This window comes from Pithys albifrons, chromosome 26 (genome assembly GCF_047495875.1).
Source record: "Pithys albifrons albifrons isolate INPA30051 chromosome 26, PitAlb_v1, whole genome shotgun sequence".
Classification (NCBI taxonomy): Eukaryota; Metazoa; Chordata; class Aves; order Passeriformes; family Thamnophilidae; genus Pithys; species Pithys albifrons.
The window spans coordinates 844,442-866,625 of NC_092483.1; the positions used below are offsets into that span (position 1 = coordinate 844,442).

Sequence of the window (22,184 nt, forward strand, 5' to 3'; positions counted from 1 at the left end):
CACTCTCTTAGCCTGCTTAATGGCAGCACATGTCTCATAGTCATGAATAACCTGAGAGATAATGTCCATGGTTAAATCCACCCCTCGGTCTAATGCCAATTTATAAGTGGCATCTCTGCCCTGATGGCCCAAGGCATCATGGGCCCATCGAGCCAGGAACAGCTCTCCCTTGTGCTGCCAGTCCAGATCTGTCTGTGATACTTTCACTTGTCCAACTCGGTCTGCCTGTTGGTTTTTGCAATGTTCCTCATTGGCTCGATTTTTGGGCACGTGTGCATCTACGTGGCGGACTCTCACAATCAGCTTCTCTACTCGGGTGGCGATGTCTTGCCATATATCGACAGCCCAGATGGGTTTCCCTCTACGTTTCCAATTGGTTTTCTTCCATCGGTCTAACCATCCCCAGAGAGCATTGGCCACCATCCATGAGTCAGTGTAGAGGTAAAGCTTTGGCCATTTCTCTCGTTCAGCAATGTCCAGGGCCAACTGCACGGCTTTAAGCTCTGCAAACTGACTCGACCCACCTTCTCCTTCAGTAGCTTCTGCAACTTGTCGGGTGGGACTCCATACAGCTGCTTTCCATTTGCAATTAGTCCCTACAATGTGACAGGAGCCATCAGTGAAGAGGGCCTAGCGTATTTCCTCTTTTGGCAATTGATTGTATGGTGGAGCTTCTTCCGCACGTGTCACCTGCTCTTCCTCTTCATCTGCTAGACCAAAATTTTCACCTTCAGGCCAGTTCGTGATGATTTCCAGGATCCCAGGGCGATTTGGTTTTCCCATACGGGCGCGCTGCGTAATCACGGCAATCCACTTGCTCCAGGTAGCATCAGTGGCGTGATGTGTAGAGGCAGCCTGTCCTGACAACATCCACTTCAGCACTGGTAGTCGAGGTGCCAGAAAGAGCTGTGCTTCCGTGCTGTCCTAGTTCAGCAGGAGGGACCAGCTAACCCTGTGTGGTGGTGATCAAACCTGTGTATTCCACCCCCTCTATTCATTCCCCAAGGTCAATGGGCCATTAGCAGCAGCTGCCCAGGGAGCCATTATCACTTCACACCCAGCCTGAGGGGGGCGAAGCTGCTAATGGGCCATCAACAGCTCAACACCCCCTGGCTCCCAGAGTTAATCACCCATTGTGTGAGTCCCCGCCCAGGGGGAGGGACTGAGAGCTCCCTGAGGGTACATAAGGGGTGGGTAAGAAGACCTCGGGAACCTCTCGTCGGATCCAGAGCAGCAGCAGGACCTCGACAGGAGGAGATCCCCGCTCTCGCCCAGACCACAGCCCTCGCCTGCACCAACAGGTTTTTCTTTTCCTTTTGCTCTGGACTTGGGGGAACCACAGGGGTCTCAGCACAAGGGCAAACAAACCCCCTTGGGTTTGTGCCCCAGGACACTGGGTTATACTGCTGGGGTTTTGTGAGTTGAAAGCAATCTCCCTTGTGTGTCAGTGTTTGCTATTGTAATATTATTATTAAATTTTAGGTCTGACTTATAATCTCTCTCTCGTGGTGAGTTCATTTCCTCTGCTGGTTCACCTTTAAACCAGCACACAACAAAAAGCCAATATATTATACAGGATGGCCCTGATGAACCCTAAACTCAATACACACATGGTGCCACAAGAACAGTTATCCTTCTTTGTTTACAAGCCTCAAACTTTGGGCACCAAAAATATGTCTCGGTTTGAGGGGAAAAACCAAAATGTTTACCCACAAGCAGGAGAGGGGGCCTTCTCCACAATAATCACGCCACTCTTTATCAAATTTAAGAAAAAGGAATTTTAATACAAGAAGGATAACTGTTCTTAACTGCTATATATATATATGTAAACAGACTAGTGCAAACCGCTTCCCCAACACCACAAGAGAGAGGAAAAAAAAAAAACAACAAAACCCAGCAGGTTTTCCTCTGGGAGGAAAGTTATACTTAGGCAGTGTCAATGTCACAGCCCGGCTGGCTGCGGAGTGAGTTTCCAGTCCCTCTCCAGCGAGACAGACGAGTGGTGAGCTCTCAGATGAACTCTGTCTCTTCCCCCTGTGTTCCTTGTCCAAGAAGCAGAAACACGAGCGGCCAGAAGCAGTCCTGGGGCAGGCAGCAGCAGCGAGCCGGCTTCTCCTCAACCCTACACACACCCCAAACTCCCAGCCGTGTGTAGGCCCCAAGAACAAAAGGGACAAACCTGCCCCCACCCAAGTGATCAGCAGTTAACTACTTTTTTTGTTAACTACTGGCATGGGGAGTTAGTGGCAGGGGAGAGAATTTACATAACAATTCCAAACTACAACAGTCCTCTTGTGGTACACAATGTGTTTCCCCATCTTTTTGCATTACCCACCAAGTGCAACCAGGTCCTTGAGCAAAAACAACCCCCTGTATGGGTTTGCCTTTGTTTGAGGCGGGACTAACCCAAGCAGTCTTTCCTAACATACCTCTCATATGGACCACAGGGACTTTATCTCCATCCACAGTATTCAAGAGTTCTAATTGGGCAGGGCCAGCTCGATTGATGGAGCCCCGGGTGTTGACCAACCAGGTGGTCTTCGCCAAATGCAGCTTCCAGTGTTTGAAAGTTCCCCCACCCAACGCCTTCAAGGTTGTTTTCAGCAGTCCATTACATCGCTCAACTTTCCCGGCAGCCGGAGCATGGTAGGGGATACGATACACCCACTCAGTGCCGTGCTCTCTGGCCCAGGTGTCTATGAGGCCATTCTTGAAGTGGGTGACATTGTCATATTCAATTCTCTCTGGGGTGGCGTGTCACCACAGGACTTGTTTTTCAAGACCCAGGATGGTATTTTGGGCAGTGGTGTGAGGCACAGGGTATGTCTCCAGCCATCCCGTGGTCGTTTCTACCATGGTCAGCACGTAGCGCTTGCCTTGGCGTGTTTGGGGAAGTGTGATGTAGTCAACTTGCCAGGCTTCCCCATACCTGTATTTCGACCACCGTCCACCATACCAGAGAGGCCTCACCCACTTGGCCTGCTTCATGGCAGCACATGTGTCACCGTCATGGATAACCTGTGAGACTCTGTCCATGGTTAGATCCACCTCTCGGTCGCGAGCCCATCTGCATGTAGCATCTCTGCCCTGATGACCAGAAACATCATGGGCCCTTCGAGCTAGGAACAATTCTCCCTTGTGCTGCCAATCCAGACCTACCTGAGAGACTTAAATCCTGGAAGCTTGATCCACCTGCTTGTTGTTACAATGCTCTTCATTAGCCTGACTCTTGGGTACATGAGCATCTACATGACGGACCTTCAAACGCAGCTTCTCTATCTGGGCAGCAACGTCCTGCAACATCTCAGCTGCCAAGATGGGTTTCCCTTTGCGCTGCCAGCTGGCCTTTCTCCATTGATCAAGCCATCCCCACAGAGGATTGGCCACCATCCATGAGTCAGTGTAGAGGTAGATTCTGGGCCAAGTCTCTCATTCAGCAATATCCAAAGCCAGCTGAACATCTTTAAGCTCTGCAACCTGACTTGATCCACCTTGTCCTTCGGTCGCTTCTGCAACTTGCGGTGTGGGACTCCATACGGCTGCTTTCCATTTCCAGTTTGTCCCTACAATTCAGCAGGAACCATCAGTGAAGAGAGCATATCGCTTCTCCTCTTCTGGTCGCTGGTTACATGGTGGAGCCTCTTCAGCTCGTTTCACCTGCTCCTGTTCTTCCCTCATATGATTGTCCAAAACTCTCACCTTCTGGCCAGTTGGTGATGATTTCCAAAATCCCAGGACAATTAGGATACCCTATCCAGGTCCGCGGCATGATCAGAGCGATCCACTTACTCCACGTGGCATCCATGGCGTGATGGGTAGAAGGAGCTTTTCCTTTGAACATCCAGGCAAGCACTGGTAGTCAGGGTGCCAGGAGGAGCTGTGCCTCAGTGCCAATCACCTCTGAGGCAGCTCGAACTCCTTCATAAGTTGCCAGGATCTCTTTCTCAGTTGGGGTATAGGTGGCTTCAGATCCTTTGTATCCCTGACTCCAGAATCCCAGCGGTCGTCTTTGGGTCTCCCCAGGTACTTTCTGCAAGAGGCTCCAGGACAGGCTATTCTCCCCAGCTGCAGTGTAGAGCATATTCCTCACATCCTGTCCTTTCCTGACTGGCCCAAAGGCTACTGCATGGGCAATCTCCTGTTGAATCTGCTCAAAGGCTTGTTGTTGTTCAGGGCCCCACTGGAAATCATTTTTCTTCCGTGTCACAAGGTAAAGAGGAGTTATAATCTGACTGTACTCAGGGATATGCATCCTCCAAAAGCCCAGGGTGCCTAGGAAGGCCTGTGTTTCCTTTTTGCTGGTCGGTGGGGACATAGGTGCTATTTTGTTGATCACCTCTGTTGGAATCTCGCGACGTCTGTCTGTCCACTTCACTCCTAGGAACTGAATTTCCTGAGCAGGTCCCTTGACCTTACTTCATTTAATGGCAAAACCAGCTCTTAGGAGAATCTGGGTTATCTTCTTTCCTTTCTCAAAAACTTCCCCTGCTGTGTTCCTCCATACGATGATGTCATCGATGTACTGTAGATGTTCTGGAGCGTCATCCTTTTCTAGTGCAGTCTAGATCAGTCCATGACAGATGGCGGTACTGTGTTTACACCCTTGGGGCAGTCAATTCCAGGTGTACTGCACACCACTCCAGGTGAAAGCAAACTGTGGCCTGCACTCTGCTGCCAACGGAATGGAGAAAAAGGCATTGGCAATGTCAATGGTGGCACCACTTGGCTGCCTTGGACTCCAGCTCACACTGAAGCTCCAGTACGTCCAGCACAGCAGCACTCAGTGGGGATGTGACTTTATTGAGGCCATGGTAATCCACCTTCAGCCTCCACTTTCCACTGGACTTATGGACTGGCCATATGGGGTATTAAAGGGTGAGCGAGTCTTGCTGACCACCCCGTAGCTCTCCAACTCACAAATCATCTTGTGTATGGGGGTCACAGAGCCTCGGCTGGTGCGGTATTGCCAACAGTCCTCTGTTGCTGTGGCCATCGTTACCAATTGTTCTTCAACTTTCAGCAGCCCCACAGCAGAAGGGTCCTCTGAGAGGCCAGGCAAGGTGCTCAACTGTCTGATTTCCTCTGTCTCCACAGCAGCTATGCCAAAGTCCCAGTGAAGTCCTTTTGGGTCTTTGAAATCCCACTTCTCAGGTAGTCTATGCCAAGGATACATGGGGCCTCTGGACCAGTCACAATGGGGTGTCTATGCCATTCCTTCCCCGTCAAGCTGACTTCAGCTTCCAGTACAGTCAGCTGTTGGGATCCCTCTGTCACCCCAGAAATATAGATTCAGCCCCTACGTATCTCGAGGGCATCAAAGTACACTGTGCGCCAGTATCAACTAAAGCTTTGTATTTCTGTGGGTCTGATGTGCCAGGCCACCGAATCCACACAGTCCAATACCAATAAACCCGATTGTCCCTCTCCCCTGCTTGGCTAGAGGCAGGGCCCCCCTAGTTCTGGTCATGGTACTCACTTCACTCTCCTTGTGAATATGACTGGGAGGTTCCTTCAAGAGGATCAGACATGACATCATCATTCCTGTACCATCTGGAGTCTTGCCCACGAGAGACTGGAGCAGCATTTAACCTTGAAGAACATCTTGTGGTGTTTGTTCGTCTTTTCAATTCACATACCCGTTCAGCTAAGGAAGAGGTGGGTTTTCCATCCCACTTACTCATATCTTCCCCATGCTCATGAAGGAAAAAAACATAGATTGCCGCATGGAGTGAACCCTTTCTCCTTGGCAGGGGAATGCCTGCTTCTGATGGCAGAGACTCTTGCTTGTCCTGGTGAGATATGGAAGAATCCTTCCGCAATCTTTTCTTCCAGTTCGGCCATTTTCGTTTCCACAGCTGAGATGTGGGCAGTGACAGTGTCTTGGTAAATGCCAAGTTTGTTGACCAGCGCTCCCACCTTGTCCTCTCCCTCTCTCCACTGCAACATTGCTAGGTAGCGAGAATACATTTCTGGCCCAAGCCATGCAAACTTTAACCACATCTGGGATGTGCACTGGACACCATCCGGACTTTTAGGGAATCTCTCATCCTCTGAAAAGATTATGTCCAGTATGGCTAATTCCCTTAAGCATTGGATACCTTGTTCCATAATGCTCCACTGTCCCTGCTGTACATGGAGGTCCTCCTTATAAAGATATCTCTCCCTCACCCTTGATAACAGTCGCCGCCAGAAGCTGAGAGTTTCCTGCCTCTTTCCAATGCCCTGATCAATGACCACATCTAAAGACAAGGATCTCAGCTGCCTTGCTTCACTCCCATCTAGAACTGCATCATTGGCCGTGGTGTCCCAGATTCACAGCACCCAGGTCAAGATGAACTCATTTGCCTGTTCTGTGAACTCTCTCCGGAGCTCACACAGCTCACCCAGGGATAGGGACTGGGTGATTATTTCTGGCTCCATTTCTTCCACTTGATGTGAAGGTCCTGCCTCTTCCTCGTCATTCGCTATACGGACTGATTTGGTCTTTGATTTTCTTTTCTGGACAGGGGCGACTGCTATCCGTTTCTGTTGTCCTTCCGGCTCCTCCACGGTTGGCATGGACACGGTGTTGGCTGATGTATTCCTTTTTCCCTCTGGCTCAGCCATGGTTTGGGTGGACATGATGCTGGTTGATTCATTTTCTGTTCTCTTTGGCTCAGCTGTGGTTTGGGTGGACATGGTGCCTGTGAATTTGCTTTTTTTCTCCTCCTCCTGAAGGTGCTCTACCATAAAGAGCAGTGTCTGGTAGGCACTGGCCAGGGCCCAGCAGGTTGCTGTGAGCTGCCCATCTCTGTAGCTGCCAGAGCATCTTCCTTTCACATAGCTTATTATTTTGGCAGGGTCCTGTAGTTGTTCCGGGGTGAATTTCCAGATCATATGAGGAGAGAAGCTCTCCAAATACTGGCCCATATCCTCCCACTTCCCATGCCACTCAACATCATCCGATCCCAGGGCAGGCCTTGAGAAAACCTCCCTAGAAGGCCCTGTTCTGACCCTAAGCATAGTGTATACAGTACAGAGGAGACAAAGCAACATTAACAACATTACACTGTCATTAACATCGAAAGGAAATTCAGTATTCTCAAAGACTGCTGTGGCAGGTGTGAAGGAGGAGGAGGTGAAAGGGTCAAAAGAACCATCCCCTCCTCTTCCTTCCACAGGCTGGGTGCTATTTTTAATGAGGCCCCAAAGGTAGCAACCCAAACCACGATAGGCAAACAAGACTGAATATACATTCACAATGAAACTCACTGCTTCTGATGTTATGACAACATAAAAATAGTATAGCAATAAAGCAATTTTGATCCTTCTCCCTGGTATTAAAGAGAGCATCAAAATAGGCAAATAGTTCCCCATATGTTGAGATGTGAACAGGCTCAGATACAACATCCACATTAATACATCAAGCAACATGGTGAACAGAGAGTTTCTGTATCCAAATACACAAAATGAAATTGTAATTCTGACTTCTCTTTCTCCTGCCCCACATTGGGTGCCAAAAGATGTGCTGGTTTAAAGGCAAACCGGCAGGAGAAACAAACCCAACACAAAAGAGATTATAAGTCAGATTTACAATTCAATAACAATATTATAATAAATGCAATGGCACAAAGATAAATTGGTTTTAACACACAAAACCCAGAAGTATAACCCAGCACCCTGGTGCACAAACACAATGGTGTTTGTTGGCCCCTGTGCTGAGCCCCACGTGGTTCTCCTGAGTCCAAAGCAAAAGGAAGTGAAAAAAACCCCTGTTGGTGCAGATGATGCTTGCAGTCTGGTGAAGAGTGGTGGTCGCAGGCTGGTTGAGAGTGGTGGTCTCCTCCTGTCGAGGTTCTGATCCTCCTCTGGATCCAACAAGAGGTTCCCTGAGGTCTTCAAATCCCAAGATTATATACCCTCAGGTCCAGGTGGGAGCACCCAGTACCTCCCCCAGAGCGGGGAATTACACAATGGGTCATTGAGAGTCATGGGGTATTTTGGAATTGTTGATGGCCCATTAGCAGACACATCCCCTCAGGCTGGGTGTGAAGGTACTAACAACTTCCTGGAGGGGAGTTATCAAAGCTCTTATCTCACAGGTGTCTTTCACACCCAGCTCACACCCTGAGGAGTCGTGTGTGCCCTGGGCAGCTGCTGCAAATTGTCCATTGTTAACACTTCTTGGGAAATGAATAGACGGTGTAGAATACATAGCTTTGGTCACACCCACACAGTGGTAAACTGGTCCTGGCTGCTGAACTAGGACAACATGCAATTGCTAAAAAGTACTCAGTATTTATAGGTGAGCATGGCGGTGCATTCACTAATTTTTTTTCATTTGTTTGTACATTACTACTATACTTAAGTAAGAAGAAAAGCAGATTATACAGGAAAAGGGGCGACAGAGTTTCAACAAGTGGCATTACAAAATGAAAACAATATAAATGTGTATGTTGAATTACTGATATGGCAACCAATAAGTTTAATTAAGATATTTTAATAAACTATAATGATTTTTAGTTTGGTCACCCTTGAAAACTTAGTTACATTGTCTCCTTAATAGTAAAAGGATTATAGAAGGACACTGGCAGCTTCTAAATTAATGGAGTTTTTAACTGCTTTTACTTTTCATCATAGCTCAGAAAACCAGGTACCAAAATGACAACACTACTTCTATGTAGAGACATTACAGAAATAATTTCCTGTACCAAAAATCTGAACAGGTAAAGACCATATGCAAATAGCAAATCTTGGAGCAGCATCAAAACTGCTTCTCAGAATATATTAGTTCCATTAGAACATGACAATAGCTTGAATACAAATAGAAAAAGCTGTGTAATGTTTTTGGGGATAGATGAAAAATGGAAAACATATAATTGAGAAACCTTTATATCTTCCTTTACCACATTTTAGACCTCTGCAAGGCTTCCACTTATTTTTATTTTCCATTTCCCATATAATTTAGATCACAATCACCAGTACAGTAACAGCAGAGCATTTCACTATAATTAAAAAGACAAGTTGTATGAAAATGAACTAATTATGTTGTATGAGTATTGCACTGAAGGCACTAGATACCATGAAACCAACAATAAACTAAAAAGATCAAAACAGTGTTATTCAGTTACATATGGAAATGCATGCTAATGTCAACACAATGTTGTTTCCATTGTTTATTTTTATACTAAATCAAAACAGTTTTGGAACTGCTACTTCCAATTTTTCAACATGAAATACAATTTTGTAATGACACATTACAATTTTCTGGTGTCTTGTAAGATCTGCTTTGAGTCTGACACAAGTCTTACAAGTTTATACTGGGATAAAAAAGTAGGCACAGTGATTTTGGGGTTTAGATGCAATGAGATTTTGGTGCAGTGAAGAGTAAACAAGCAAAGCTGACTAACAACTGAAAGAAGTTCTGGGCCATTCAAAACTACCATTTTCCCAACTGAGACAAAAAAATTAATTTCCCTATTTAGACTGTCTTTTGAGTACTATAAAACAAATAATAAAAGCATTTGAGTATTTAAATAATATTTGTTAGCTCTCCTGATATCTTCTTGATTAATGTATGAAAAACTGCAGTGATTGTGTCAGCAATTTGCTATAAAGAGCAGTCAAAAAACTCAAAAAAGAGCAGTGTTTCAGATGTTTTACTGTAAAATATTGTAATGAGACAAGAGTCCTGAAATCCTCATTTAGGCAAAGTCTCTCAATATCGGGAGGAGTTTCTTTGGGAAAGACTTCTCTGAAAGTGTTATGAAACCCTGACACAGGCTGTCCAGGGCAGTGGTGAAGTCACCATCCCTGGAGGGATTTAAAAGACATGTAGATGTGGTACTTGAGGACATGGTTTAGTGGTGGGCTTGGAAGTGCTGGGTTAACTACTGGGCTCGATGATGTTAAAGGTCTTTTCCAACCCAAATAATTCCATGATTTTATGAAAAATGGATTCCAAATTTGAAGGGTTATTTTAGTTTATTCATTAATTTTTTCTGGATGTAGTGCTGTTGTGTAGTTTTCTTCTTTAGTTAATTAATTAACAGTGGTCATAAAGCAAAATATATGCAGGTATTCCCCCAAAGAATGGCAAAAGAGTGGAAAGGATTCAAAGGTTTATTTCAGAGGTGAGAATGCTGAAAACTTATAGATCCTAACGGCATTGTATGGGCAGCACCGGGCCTTGGAGCACAACAGAAAAAGCAAGGCTTTCATTTGTTCCTCAGGCTTTATCATCACTTCATCCCACTCAGCTCCCCCATTGGCTGCTAAGGCCTTGCAGCACATCTGTGTTCTCTCTCTTGTGCCTGGGGAGTAACCTTCTGTGGAATGCATGCAGAGAAACATCCCAAAACCATGTCTGGGAAAGATGCCTCGTTCCAGGCAGGAAAGCTTCCTTGGGGAAAAATAACTGCCTCCTTGGTAGCAATATCTTCCAGGAAAGAGCTATTTACCCCTACAGTGGTAAATAAATCTGTCATAAAAGTGTTCTGGTTTTGGCTGGGAAAGAGTGCTGGAACTGAAGTCAAAAGCAGCTGAGTAGTGCCACAATTGATATTGCTAATGCGTTTCTCTCAATCTTTTTGGGGGCAGAGTGCAGGCCACGGTTTGCTCTAACTTGGAGAGATGTCCAGTATACCTGGAATCTACTGCCCCAGGGGTGGAAACACAGCCCAACCATCTGCCATGGACTGATCCAGAGTGCACTGGAATAGGGTGAAGCTCCGGAACACCTGCAATACATTGATGACATCATCATGTGGGGCAATACAGCAGAAGAAGTTTTTGAGAGAAGGGAAAAAAATTGTCCAAATCCTTCTGAAAGATGGTTTTGCTATAAAAAAAAGTAAGGTCAAGGGTCCTGCACAGGAGATCCAATTTTTAGGAATAAAATGGTAAGATAAACATTGTCAGTAGCAATGTCTCCACTGATGACGTGAGAGACCCCTAACAAAGCTGGACTCTGAGCCACATTAGTATGGGATAAGATAAAAAGTTAAGTCCTTTAATAACAGGCCGAAGGCCCACAGGAATACATGATGACATGCACGTGCCCCCCCAAGCTCTAGTTTCCATGGCTTTTATAATATGATCTATCCAAATGAAGCAGAGCAAAACCAGAACCTAGGGGGATTTACTAAAGGCACCCAACTTTCAGGGGAGTTTTCAACAGATAAGGTTTAATTTACTGGAGGCATCTAACTTTCAGGGAGTTAAAATTTAAGACCCATCCAAGACAGGGCAAAGTATGTATAAACAAAGACAGGACAGAACAAGTTAATCCCAAGAAAGAAGATAAGAAATTCAAAGTACCATGTTTGGCAAGACCAACTGCAAGAGTCAGCAAAAACCAGACCAAGTTGAAAAGTTCATGAAGATGAAGAGTAAAAACTACAACCACCACCAGATGAAGTAACAGGATCTCCCACCATAATATTCCTCAAAATGGACAGCTCCGCCCCAACTCCGCCTGCTATGAATATTATAACTAGATGTTGCAATATTATAATTGTGCATGAATATGTATGTAAAACTGTTGTAATCCCTCATTAGAGATGTATAAATACTGTAGCTTCTCACTGTTGACTTTGGAGCTCTTTGTCCGATGCTAATCGGAGGGTTCCCCAACATTGCCTTAATAAATACCTTGCTGTTTATTGACTAAAACTCTGTCTCTAAACAGTTTGTTCTGCCTCTTTGGGCATCACAATCATTACTTTACACATCTCTCAGTCCAGCCCCGGTTCCACCCCTGTTCCACCCCCCAGGATTTGGGGCTGGGGTCGTTGAGACCCTCTGTCTTCATCATCTCCTCTTTTTCAGCACACAAAGGTCTCTTGGAGTTCTTCCAGTTCTGACTTCTGGGTCACTTTGCCCTGTGTTTATGTCTTGTTCTGCAGGCATTCTGATAGTCGTCAGCATTCTACCTTGAAGAGAATCTAAATAACTAAAAGAATTTGAGCTCCCCATTCTGGGGCAGGGGTAGTGATAGAAAGACATTAAACTTAAGCCAGAAATATTAACCTACTAAAAATCTACTTTGCTACAGATACAAGTACTTCTAAAATCTATAAAAATGGAAAAATCAAAAATCGAAAATCCCTTTGGCATCACCACCAACTAGTAAGAAAGAAACAAGCTTTCTTAAATGTAGGATTTTGGAGAATGCACATTCCATATTAGTCTGATTGTCAGCCCTTGCTATCAAGTGACCTGGAAGAAGAATGATTTCAAATGGGTCCCTGAACAACGGCAAGACTGAACAAATGAAACAGGAAATAGTTCATGCTGTAGCCTTCAGGCCAGTCCAGACAGGGCAAGATGTATAAAATGTGCTCTACAGTGCAGCTGAGGAGAATGGCCCTACCTGGAGTCTCTGGCAGAAAGCACCAGGGGAGACTTGAGGTCGACCTCTAGGCTTTTGGAGTCAGGGATACAGAGGAGTTGAAGCCTGCTACACTCCAACTGAAAAGGAGATACTGGCAGAAGGAGTTCGAGCCGCTTCGGAGGTGATTGGTACTGAAGCACAGCTCCTTCTGGCACCCCGGTTACCCATGTTAGGTTGGATGTTCAAAGGGAGGATCTCCTCTATGCATCATGCAACTGATGCTACATGGAGAAAGTGGGTCACACTGATCACACAACAAACTCAAATAGGAAACACAGTCATCCAGGAATCTTGGAAGTGATCATGGACTGGCCAGAAGGCAAAGATCTTGGAATGTCACCAGAGGAGGAGGTAACGTGCTGAAGAGACCTCACTGTATAATGAAGTGCCAGAAAGTGAGAAGTAATATGCCTTGTTTATTGATGGATCCTGCCATCCTGTGGGAAAGCATCAGAGATAGAAAGCAGCTGTATGGACCCCCCTACAACAAGTTGCAGAAACTGCTTAAGGAGAAGGTGAGTCAAGTCAATTTACAGAGGTGAAAGCCATCCAGCTGGCCTTAGACATTGCTGAACAAGAGAAATGGTAAATACTTTATACTGATTGATGGCTGGTGGCAAATGCCCTGTGGGGGTGGTTGAAACAATGGAAGCAGAATAACTGGCAGTGTAGGGGCAAACCCATCTGGGCTGCTGCATTGCGGCAAGATATTGCTGCCTGGGTGGAGAATCTGGTTGTGAAGATACATCATGTAGATGCTCATGTACCCAAGAGTTGGGCTACTGAAGGACATCGGAACAACCAGCAGGTGGATCAGGCTGCTAGGATTGAAGTATCTCAGGTGGATTTGTATTGGCAAATAAAGGTGAATTATTTCTAACCTGATGGGCCCATGACACCTTGGGACATCAAGAAAGAGATGCAACATATAACCATAACCATGGACACTATCACACAGGTTATCCATGAGTGTGAAACATGGGCTGCAATTAAGCGGGCCAAGCAGTCAAAGACTCTGGTATGGAGGACAAAGGCTGAAATATAAGTATAGGAAGGCCTGGCATATTGACTCTATCACACTCCCCCAAACCCATGACGGCAAGTGCCATGTGCTTATGATGGTGGAAGCAACCACTGGATGGCTGGAAACATATCCTGTTCCCCACGCCACCGCCCGGAAAACTATCCAAGGCCTTGAAAGCAAGTATTATGGTGACACGCTCCTCCAGAAAGCATTGAGTCAGACAGCGGAACCCATTTGCGAAACAACCTCATAGACACTTGGGCCAAGAACATGGCATTGAGTGGGTATATCACATTCCCTATCATGCACCAGCCTCTGGGAAAATCAAACAATGCAATGGATCATTAAAAACTACACTGAGAGCAATGAGTGAGGGGACCTTCAGACATTGGGATACAAATTTGGCAAAGGCCACCTGGTTAGTCAACACCAGAGGATCTGCCAATCAGGCTGGCCCTGCCCAATCAAAACTATTACATACTGTAGAAGGGGATAAAGTTCCTGTAGTGCACATTAAAAACATGCTAGGGAAAAAAGTCTGGTTTATCCCTGCCTCAGGCACAGCCAAACCCATCTGTGGGATTGCTTTTCTGGGTGTACTTGGTGGGTAATGGGACAGGATGAGGAAGTCCAGTGTATGCCTCAAGGGGATTTGACTTTGGGTAAGAATGCCAATGAATTAAATTGTATGATGTCAATTGCTATATAACACTGTATATTATCACTTCTATGGTGGCTATACATCCATCATTGCAAGTCTATGCCACTCCATATTTGGCGATCTGAACCCAACTCCCCTTCAATTGCCACATTAATGAAGAATGAACATTGATGAAGCTGGACAAGTGCAGCAGTGATGGAATCAGAACTGGCTTCAGAATGCAACAATCCAACACCACACATCATCTTTCCTTCCCTGAAAGACTGTTATGACAAAAGGTTATGGACTAAATGAACTCAATGGACTTTGATAGGGATGGTCCATAGACTAAGGGAATGATATCTGTGTATATCTATCAAAAGACAGGAAAGGTGATAGGGTATAGGGAACTGTGCAACCTGGCATGATGTAAATCATATGGAATAAGGGGTGGATACTGTCCTTGTTTCGGCTAAGATAAGAGTTAATTTCTTCTCAGTAGCTGGTACAGTGCTGTGTTTTGGATTCAGTATGAAAATAACACAGTGATGTTTTGGTTGTTGCTGAGCAGTGCTTATCCTTAGTCAAGGGCTTTTCAGTGTCTCAGGCTCTGCCAGGGAGGAGCTGCACAAGAAGCTGGGGGAGAACATGGCTAGGACAGTCAAGCCAAACTGGCCAAAAGGATATTTCACACCATAGAACATCATGCCCAGTATATAAACCAGGAGGAGTTGGCCTGGAGGAGCTGATCGTGGTTCGGGAATGAGTTAGGCATCAGTCAAGTGGGGGGTGAACAATGCTATTGTGCATCACTTATTTTTCTTGGGGTTAATTTGTCTCTCTCCTTTTCAATACAATTATTATTATCATTGCTATTATTATTGTCTTTTACTTTATTCCCATTATTAATCTGTTCTTATCTCAACCCATAGGTTTTACCTTATTTCTGATTCTCCTTCCCATTCCACTGGGGAAGGAGTGAGGGAATTCAAAGAGCAGCTGCATGGTACTTAGTTGCTAGCTGGGGTTAAACCACTACAAAAGGTATCTTTTTTATCTTTTCTTAATAAAAAATAGGTGTGTATCAAAAAAAAGTGTTCAAATTCAACTACTAGGGATTTTGTTGGGATTTGTTTTAAACAGCATGAAAATTGATAGCACAATGTTTCTGCAATTTTCCTACTTGGAAATTACCAAGTGTTTTTTCAGGCATTTAAATGAAAAACAAGATGTTATTTTACCTGTCACATCAGTAGACAATGTAGACAAGCAAAGCCTGCAAAACCACTTGTTTCAGTAGTCATTGCTATTATATGTAGAAGGTTTTCACCTACTCAAAAGCAATGGAAATATTTCAGTTACCTTGAGTGCTAAAAGGCTCTTGTTAATTTCCGCACCTTCCAGTCGAGTCAGCCTGTCTGCACTGGAAGTATCTGTTCCTCTTTCATTGCCAGCCAAATCAATCAGAGAAAATTTACCATGCAATTTCCCTTTCCTTCTGAGAATAATCTGAAACACTGCATGGCTTCGAGATGAGTGTGCATTTGCAGATGTCTGGCCAGAAGTCCTTTAACAAAAGGAAAGAAAGGAAGGACATATGAACAGGCAAAGGACCATACATGTCAAACACATTACCCTCAGAACATTAGTTTCTTCAGGGCAGAGTCCTGTTTTTACCCTAATCATTTGATGTACATAGTATAATTATACCTATTTTTCCAATTCTTCAAACAGAAATGGAAGATTAGTAACATTTTACTCCCCTCTTAAAAGCAAGATTAATCAGATCTCCAAAGATTTCAGACTATCAGAGAGCTTATATGCAAAACACCACGTGTAGTATTTTTATCTAATCATGCAGCAGTCTATCACAAGGCTGATTTTAAAAACAATAAAGCTGGATCTTAACAAAACCCCAAATTTTATGCTTCTGACACTACATATCAAGGCCTTTTAGAACTGAAGAATCTGGTAGTATTCCAAATTATAAATTATGTGAATTTAAGTCAGCAAACTGATTATATAATGCATGCAATTCACATTCTGTAGAAAAATCAGTTATTTCTCTCTAGCTGAGAAACTCTAGACTATCTTTATTCAAAAGATAGGCAGATTCCTCACTTGCAGTCAACATTATCAGAAATACTACTGCATATTTAAAAAGCCATCATTATGAAGAGACACAAAAAATAATCTTGTTCCAATTCTTTGATTTACAATGAAAAATTGGTGAAAGCTATGGGAGATACCTGCAGCTGTTGCCTATTTCAATAAGCTTAAGAACATCTTCAACACATTTGACTTCCCGTTCCTGTAATCCAACCACCTGGACTTGCTGTTTACCATCTTCTAACACTCTTAATTTTGTCTTCCTGTTCAACAAGTCAAAAACCTTGGGGAGGAGTGGAACAGAACAGTTATAGAGGAGCTTTAAAAGACATTTTTGCTTCAAATCTCATATCAAAATATGCAAAGCTTTCCATGTGCAATCCTGCTTTAGCAGGGAGGTTGGGCCAGATGATCCACTGTGGTCCCTTCCAATCTGACTGATTCTGTGATTCTGTGATTGAAAGGGAAGTGTAAAGAATTATTTGAAATAAAGCTTTCAGTACAAAATGAAAAAAATCTTTTATGTACACAAGCTCACAATCTGTTTTGTGAAAAAGAAACTCTACCTTCCTCAGAAAAAGATCAGGTACTTACCTTGCCACTATAGATCTCAAAAAATGTTGCATATACTTGAAGTTCTAACTTCTTATGGTTTGGCTTCTTTAGCATTAAAAAGACATCTCTAGCTGTGAATACATTTAAAAATAAAAAGAAATATAGTTATATATTTTCATTTAGTGGAGATTTATTAATATATAGCAGTCTATTTTATAGCATCTCATATTTTGCAAGTGTAACAGTCAATCAAGTCAATCAAGTAAAAAACACTGCTGTTTAAACTGCCACATTACATTGGAAGATGCAGAAGACATCAAATTTATAAACTCAATCATCATTTATATTTCTTACATTTTTGAAGTTATCTATATATATTTACCTTACTGTGTAAAATCTACACACCTAGGAATTAATTTTTATGTTACCAAAGTTCCACTGTAATGCAAAACATGTAGATCCTTATTTTTGTTCAAAGGGAAGTAGAAATGTATTGACCTCAACTAATTTGCAAAAAACCAACAGAAATATAAAGTCTCACCTGCAAGTGCATATATTCCTTTAGAACAATCTTGTTTTTTTCCGTAAAAGTCACCACCCATAGTCTAAATCAAGAAAACAAAAAAGACCAAAAAACACTATAAAGATCATAGAACTGTAACTTACATATCTGTTACTTATTAGAATTTATTGAAGTGTATCATACATAAAAAGATGTGTATTGCTGGCATGTAGAAGAAACACTTACATGGGTTTTTCCACTGCCTGTTTGTCCATATGCAAAACAAGTGGCCATTCCCCTTTCAAATATGGTCTCTACTAATGGTCGAGCTGTAAACCTTTAATGCAAAAAACAACAGTACTTAAGAAATTTAACTACATTAAAATCCCACACTACCACAACGACACTATAAATTTTAATGCCAGAAGTGACAAAACTGGTTCTGTACTTTGAGAGGCCAAAGGACATCTCTACATTAATTCCAGAACTAGAGAGGCTACCAGCGCTACGACATTCAAATATCCTATACAATTAAAGAAAAGCTACAAGGTGTTTCCCATTTATTGTACAAAAATATTATCTTCCTACAAACCTGGAGAAAAAAACACCTTGGTTTGGTGATGCAACATGGTACAGCTTATTACATGGAGTTTGGAGCTCCCTAAAGAAGGCACCATACAGAAGCAGGACAGGGCAGCAGCTAAATACTTATATGTTGCCAATACAAAAATTCTACTATAGTTTTTTTTCCTAAATCAACTTCCAAGATTAAGTTTATGTCCTATTTAAAGCAGCCAGGACCAGTTTATCACTATGTATTCTACACCCTGTAGGTCATTTCTCATGAACCGTTGTCCTAGTTCAGCAGGAGGGACCAGCTAACCCTGTGTGGGGGTGATCAAAGCTGTGTATTCTACCCCCTCTATTCATTCCCCAAGGACAATGGGCCATTAGCAGCAGCTGCCCAGGGAGCCATTATCACCTTCACACCCAGCCTGAGGGGGGCGGAGCTGCTAATGGGCCATCAACAGCTCAACACCCCCTGGCTCCCAGAGTCAATCACCCATTGTGTGAGTCCCCGCCCAGGGGGAGGGACTGAGTGCTCCCTGAGGGTACATAAGTGGTGGGTAAGAAGACCTCGGGAACTTCTCGTCGGATCCAGAGCAGCAGCAGGACCTCGACAGCAGGAGATCCCCGCTCTCGCCCAGACCACAGCCCTCGCCTGCACCAACAGGTTTTTCTTTTCCTTTTGCTCTGGACTTGGGGGAGCCACAGGGGTCTCAGCACAAGGGCAAACAAACCCCCTTGGGTTTGTGCCCCAGGACACTGGGTTATACTGCTGGGGTATTGTGAGTTGAAAGCAATTTCCCTTGTGTGTCAGTGTTGTTATAATAATATTATTATTAAATTTTAGCTCTGACTTATAATCTCTCTCGTGGTGAGTTCATTTTCCCTTGCTGGTTCACCTTCAAACCAGCACAACCGTTAATAATGGATCATTTGGAGCAGCTGCCCAGGGCACACCTGACACCTCAGGCTACAAGCTGTGTTAGAAAACCCTGCTAGGCACGGAAATGTTTCTCTTCACACCCATGACTCAGCTGTGATAACTGCCATCTGGGGAGGCATTAGCACCTTCACACCCAGCCTGAGAGGTCATGTCTGCTAATGGGCCATTAGGGACTGGCACAATAGGCAGTTACAACAACCTAGACCATCAAAGATTCCAGAAATATTCCATGAGTCACAGAGTTAAATCACCTACTGTGAAACTCCTCACCCTGGGGGAGGCACTGGGCATTCCCATCTGTACCTGAGTGTATATAATCTTTGGGTTTTGGGACTTCAGGTACCATTCGTGATATTCAGAGGAGGACCAGAACCTCAACAGGACTGCGACTGCCGCTCTTGACCAGACTGTGACCATCATCCTCCATGGATGTAAAGTTTAGTCCCAACTGCCACCACAGCATGTCCGTGGCAAGGGGAAGGGGGGGTCACCATGAATGGCTGGCTGGGACCAGGTCAAAGTGGCTGTGTTGAACATGTGCAACCGCTGGTCCGTCACCAGCTCTGCGTCCCTGTGCCCACCCCCGAACATGAACAGCTGGGCCCCGATGGCTACCAAGGATGTGTGGAATGTCTGGGGCTGCGGCTGCAGCCCCTGCCCCACAGGGGTCTCCCATGTGCCTATTTCGGGGTCCAGCACCTAGACGCAGCTGCGGTTCCCCGTGGGGTGGGCGCCACTGAACACCCAGAGGTGCAGAGGGCCGGGGTCGGGCAGGAACATGGCGTGTTCGTAGCATGTCTAAAGCCCACGCCAGCTGGCAAGCACCCAGCGGAGCGCAGCTGTGGGCAGGGACAGGCAGTTGGACTGGCCTCAGTGCCTCCCAGCACCCTCCGGCCCATCCCCGGCCCTGCCCTCACCCAGCTCCATGAAACGCGTGCTGCCCAGCAGGAGGACACGTCCAGGCAGGACAAGGCACCCGAGTCCAATGCGCACACGGGGCCACTCCCTGTGCAGGCTCAGCCAGTACCATTGCCCGTGCCTGGGTTGCCTCCCTGGTGGCAGCTCCAGCAGCGGTTGCAATCCCATCACGGCCTCAGCCCGGCAACTTAGTGCCGTGATCTAGTAATCACAGTGGTGTTGGATCAAGGGTTGGACTTGGTGATCTCGGAGGTCTCTTCCAACCCAGTTGATTCTATGATTCTATGATCCTCACCTACAGGTTTTCCTTTCCTTTTACTTTGCACTCAGGGGGACCATGTGACGCTCAGCACAGAGGCTAATGAACACCATTCTGTTCATGCCCCAGGGTGCTGGGTTATACATCTGTTCTTGGTGGGTTAAAACCAAGTTTTCTCTATATCATTGTATTTATTGTAATCTTTTAAGTAAATTGTGACTCTGACTTGTAATCTCTCTTGAGCTGGGTCCATTTCTCCTGCTGGTTTACCTTTAAACCAGCACAGTTTAGAAGACAGGTGGCCAAAAAATCATTGCACATGTCTTTGAATTTTGAGAACAATGTTACGCTGAGACAAAGCTCAATAAAACAGGCAGCCAAGCTCATCAGAATGGAAAAATCTAGTTATCTCTTAATCATTATTTGATGTGCGAAAAATATTTTTCAAATTATAATTTTTCTATTTTAGAGAATTATTTTTTACTTAAATAAATGTTGCTATTGCTCCTACTTCAGCTGCTTATCACCATTACTCATTAAAACCGCCAAACGCGAAGGATAACTTTATGGAGGGTTACCTCCACCAGGTGATGGAAGTAAGAGCCTCTCTTTCAAAAAATTTTCCACGTGTTTACAAATAAATTATGTTTAGTGACAGAAACAATTGTTTACAGAAACACTGAGATCTTATAACATCCTTTCATTCTACTTTGGAACAAGCACAACATCACTGGGTAAGACCGAGCTACCCAGCAAACAAGGGTTATAAAAATATCTAACTGAATCAGGTTACAACTGAAGGGTCAAACAAAGTGTGTCCACAGGCAGGATGGGCTCGCTAGCCCCTTGGCAACCAACCAAGGAGAAGGACAACTCTAACTCCAAAACCCAGGCAGATGGAGCTGGCTTAGCCCTGTAAGGCCATCCATCTAAGAGAAGGATACTCTAACTAAACCTACGTCCTGAGGTATTCGCTGTCACCGTCCAAGTTTGCTAGGCCCTGGCAAATGAACCTAAGGAGTAAGGGGTGAGGCCAGTTCCGCACACACTGTGCCTCACCTAAAAAATCCATTGTGCAGGCCCGAAGGGTTCACTCACATTGCAAAGCCCTGTAGTGACAGGCGAGGGTCGAAACGGCAGAGGATAAGATGCACTGGAAGCCGCAGACCCAACCCTTCATGCAGGTGGTTCAGGAAATTGGTTGCTCGAGGCTGACCCCAGAGATGACAGTCTGGTTCGGCAGCATCCTGAATGACCAAGCAGCCTTTTTTAAGGAGAGCACTGCTTGCTCCACACAGAGTGGCCTAGAAAAGGGGGCCTAACCAAAGCTCATCTCCACCCCCCACGCAGTTGGATAACCGGTGCCAATGGGCATCTTCTGATGCGGTCAAACAAAGACAAAGAGATTTCAAAGGCATACACCTGCTTCCAAAGGTGCGTACAAATTAACACTTGCATGTTGGAACATCAGAACCATATGGCGGATAGTGGATGTCCTGAGCGTCATTCTGCTTTAATTGCCCACGAACTGTCACAGCTCAACATTGACATTGCTGCTCTCAGTGAAGTTCATCTTCATGAGGAAGGCAGCCTTAAAGAACATGGTGCTGGCTACACACTCTACTGGTCAGGCAAACCCAAAACAGAAAGACACCTTTCAGGAGTTGGCTTCATGATTAAAAACTCCATTGCCTCCAAACTTGAAAATTTGCCGACAGGTCATTCTGATCACATTATCTCCTTACGCCTCCCACTACACAACAAGCAACATGTTCTTTTTAGCATATATGCCCCAAGTCTCCAAGCTGCCACGACAGAAAAAGACAAATTCTACACTGACCTGCGCCGCCTCACCCAAAAGGTTCCTGCAGATGATAAGATCATAATCCTTGGTGACTTCAGTGGCAGAGTAGGAAATAACTCTGAAGCCTAGAAAGGAGCACTGGGCAAGCATGGTGTTGGAAACTGCAATGACAACGAACGTCTCCTGCTAGAGTTTTGCGCAGAACAGCAGATCACCATCACCAACACTATCTTTCAGCAGAAAGACAGCCTGAAGAAAACCTGGATGCATCTTTGATCCAAGCACTGGCACCACATCGACCATGTCTTAGTCCAACAGAGAAATGTTTGCGATGTCCGTCATACCCAAGTGATGACTAGTGCACCATGTCAAACAGACCACCGCCTTGTGCATTGTAAACTTAACCTCCACTTTAAGCCCAAACGTAAGAGGGGCGGCATTCCAAGGAGGAGGCTCCAAGTTAACAATCTTCATCCAGGCTGACCCTGCT

The 22,184-nt window shown here is 44.8% G+C and overlaps 1 protein-coding gene and 1 pseudogene across 1 annotated transcript in view; both read right to left on the minus strand.

The window, feature by feature from the left end:
• Nucleotides 1–22,184, minus strand: part of LOC139682991 (kinesin-like protein KIF2A) — a 97,257-nt gene that overhangs the window by 28,833 nt on the left and 46,240 nt on the right. Inside the window, exons 8-15 of the mRNA XM_071577693.1 lie at nt 21,731–21,819; nt 20,989–20,999; nt 20,850–20,903; nt 17,450–17,540; nt 17,243–17,306; nt 16,741–16,832; nt 16,287–16,429; nt 15,400–15,604 (exon numbers count right to left, since the gene is read on the minus strand). Of these exons, the coding sequence (XP_071433794.1) occupies nt 15,400–15,604; nt 16,287–16,429; nt 16,741–16,832; nt 17,243–17,306; nt 17,450–17,540; nt 20,850–20,903; nt 20,989–20,999; nt 21,731–21,819 (749 nt within the window). The remainder of the gene's footprint in view (nt 1–15,399; nt 15,605–16,286; nt 16,430–16,740; nt 16,833–17,242; nt 17,307–17,449; nt 17,541–20,849; nt 20,904–20,988; nt 21,000–21,730; nt 21,820–22,184) is intronic.
• On the minus strand, nt 19,130–19,799 carry LOC139683009 (rab9 effector protein with kelch motifs-like; annotated as a pseudogene).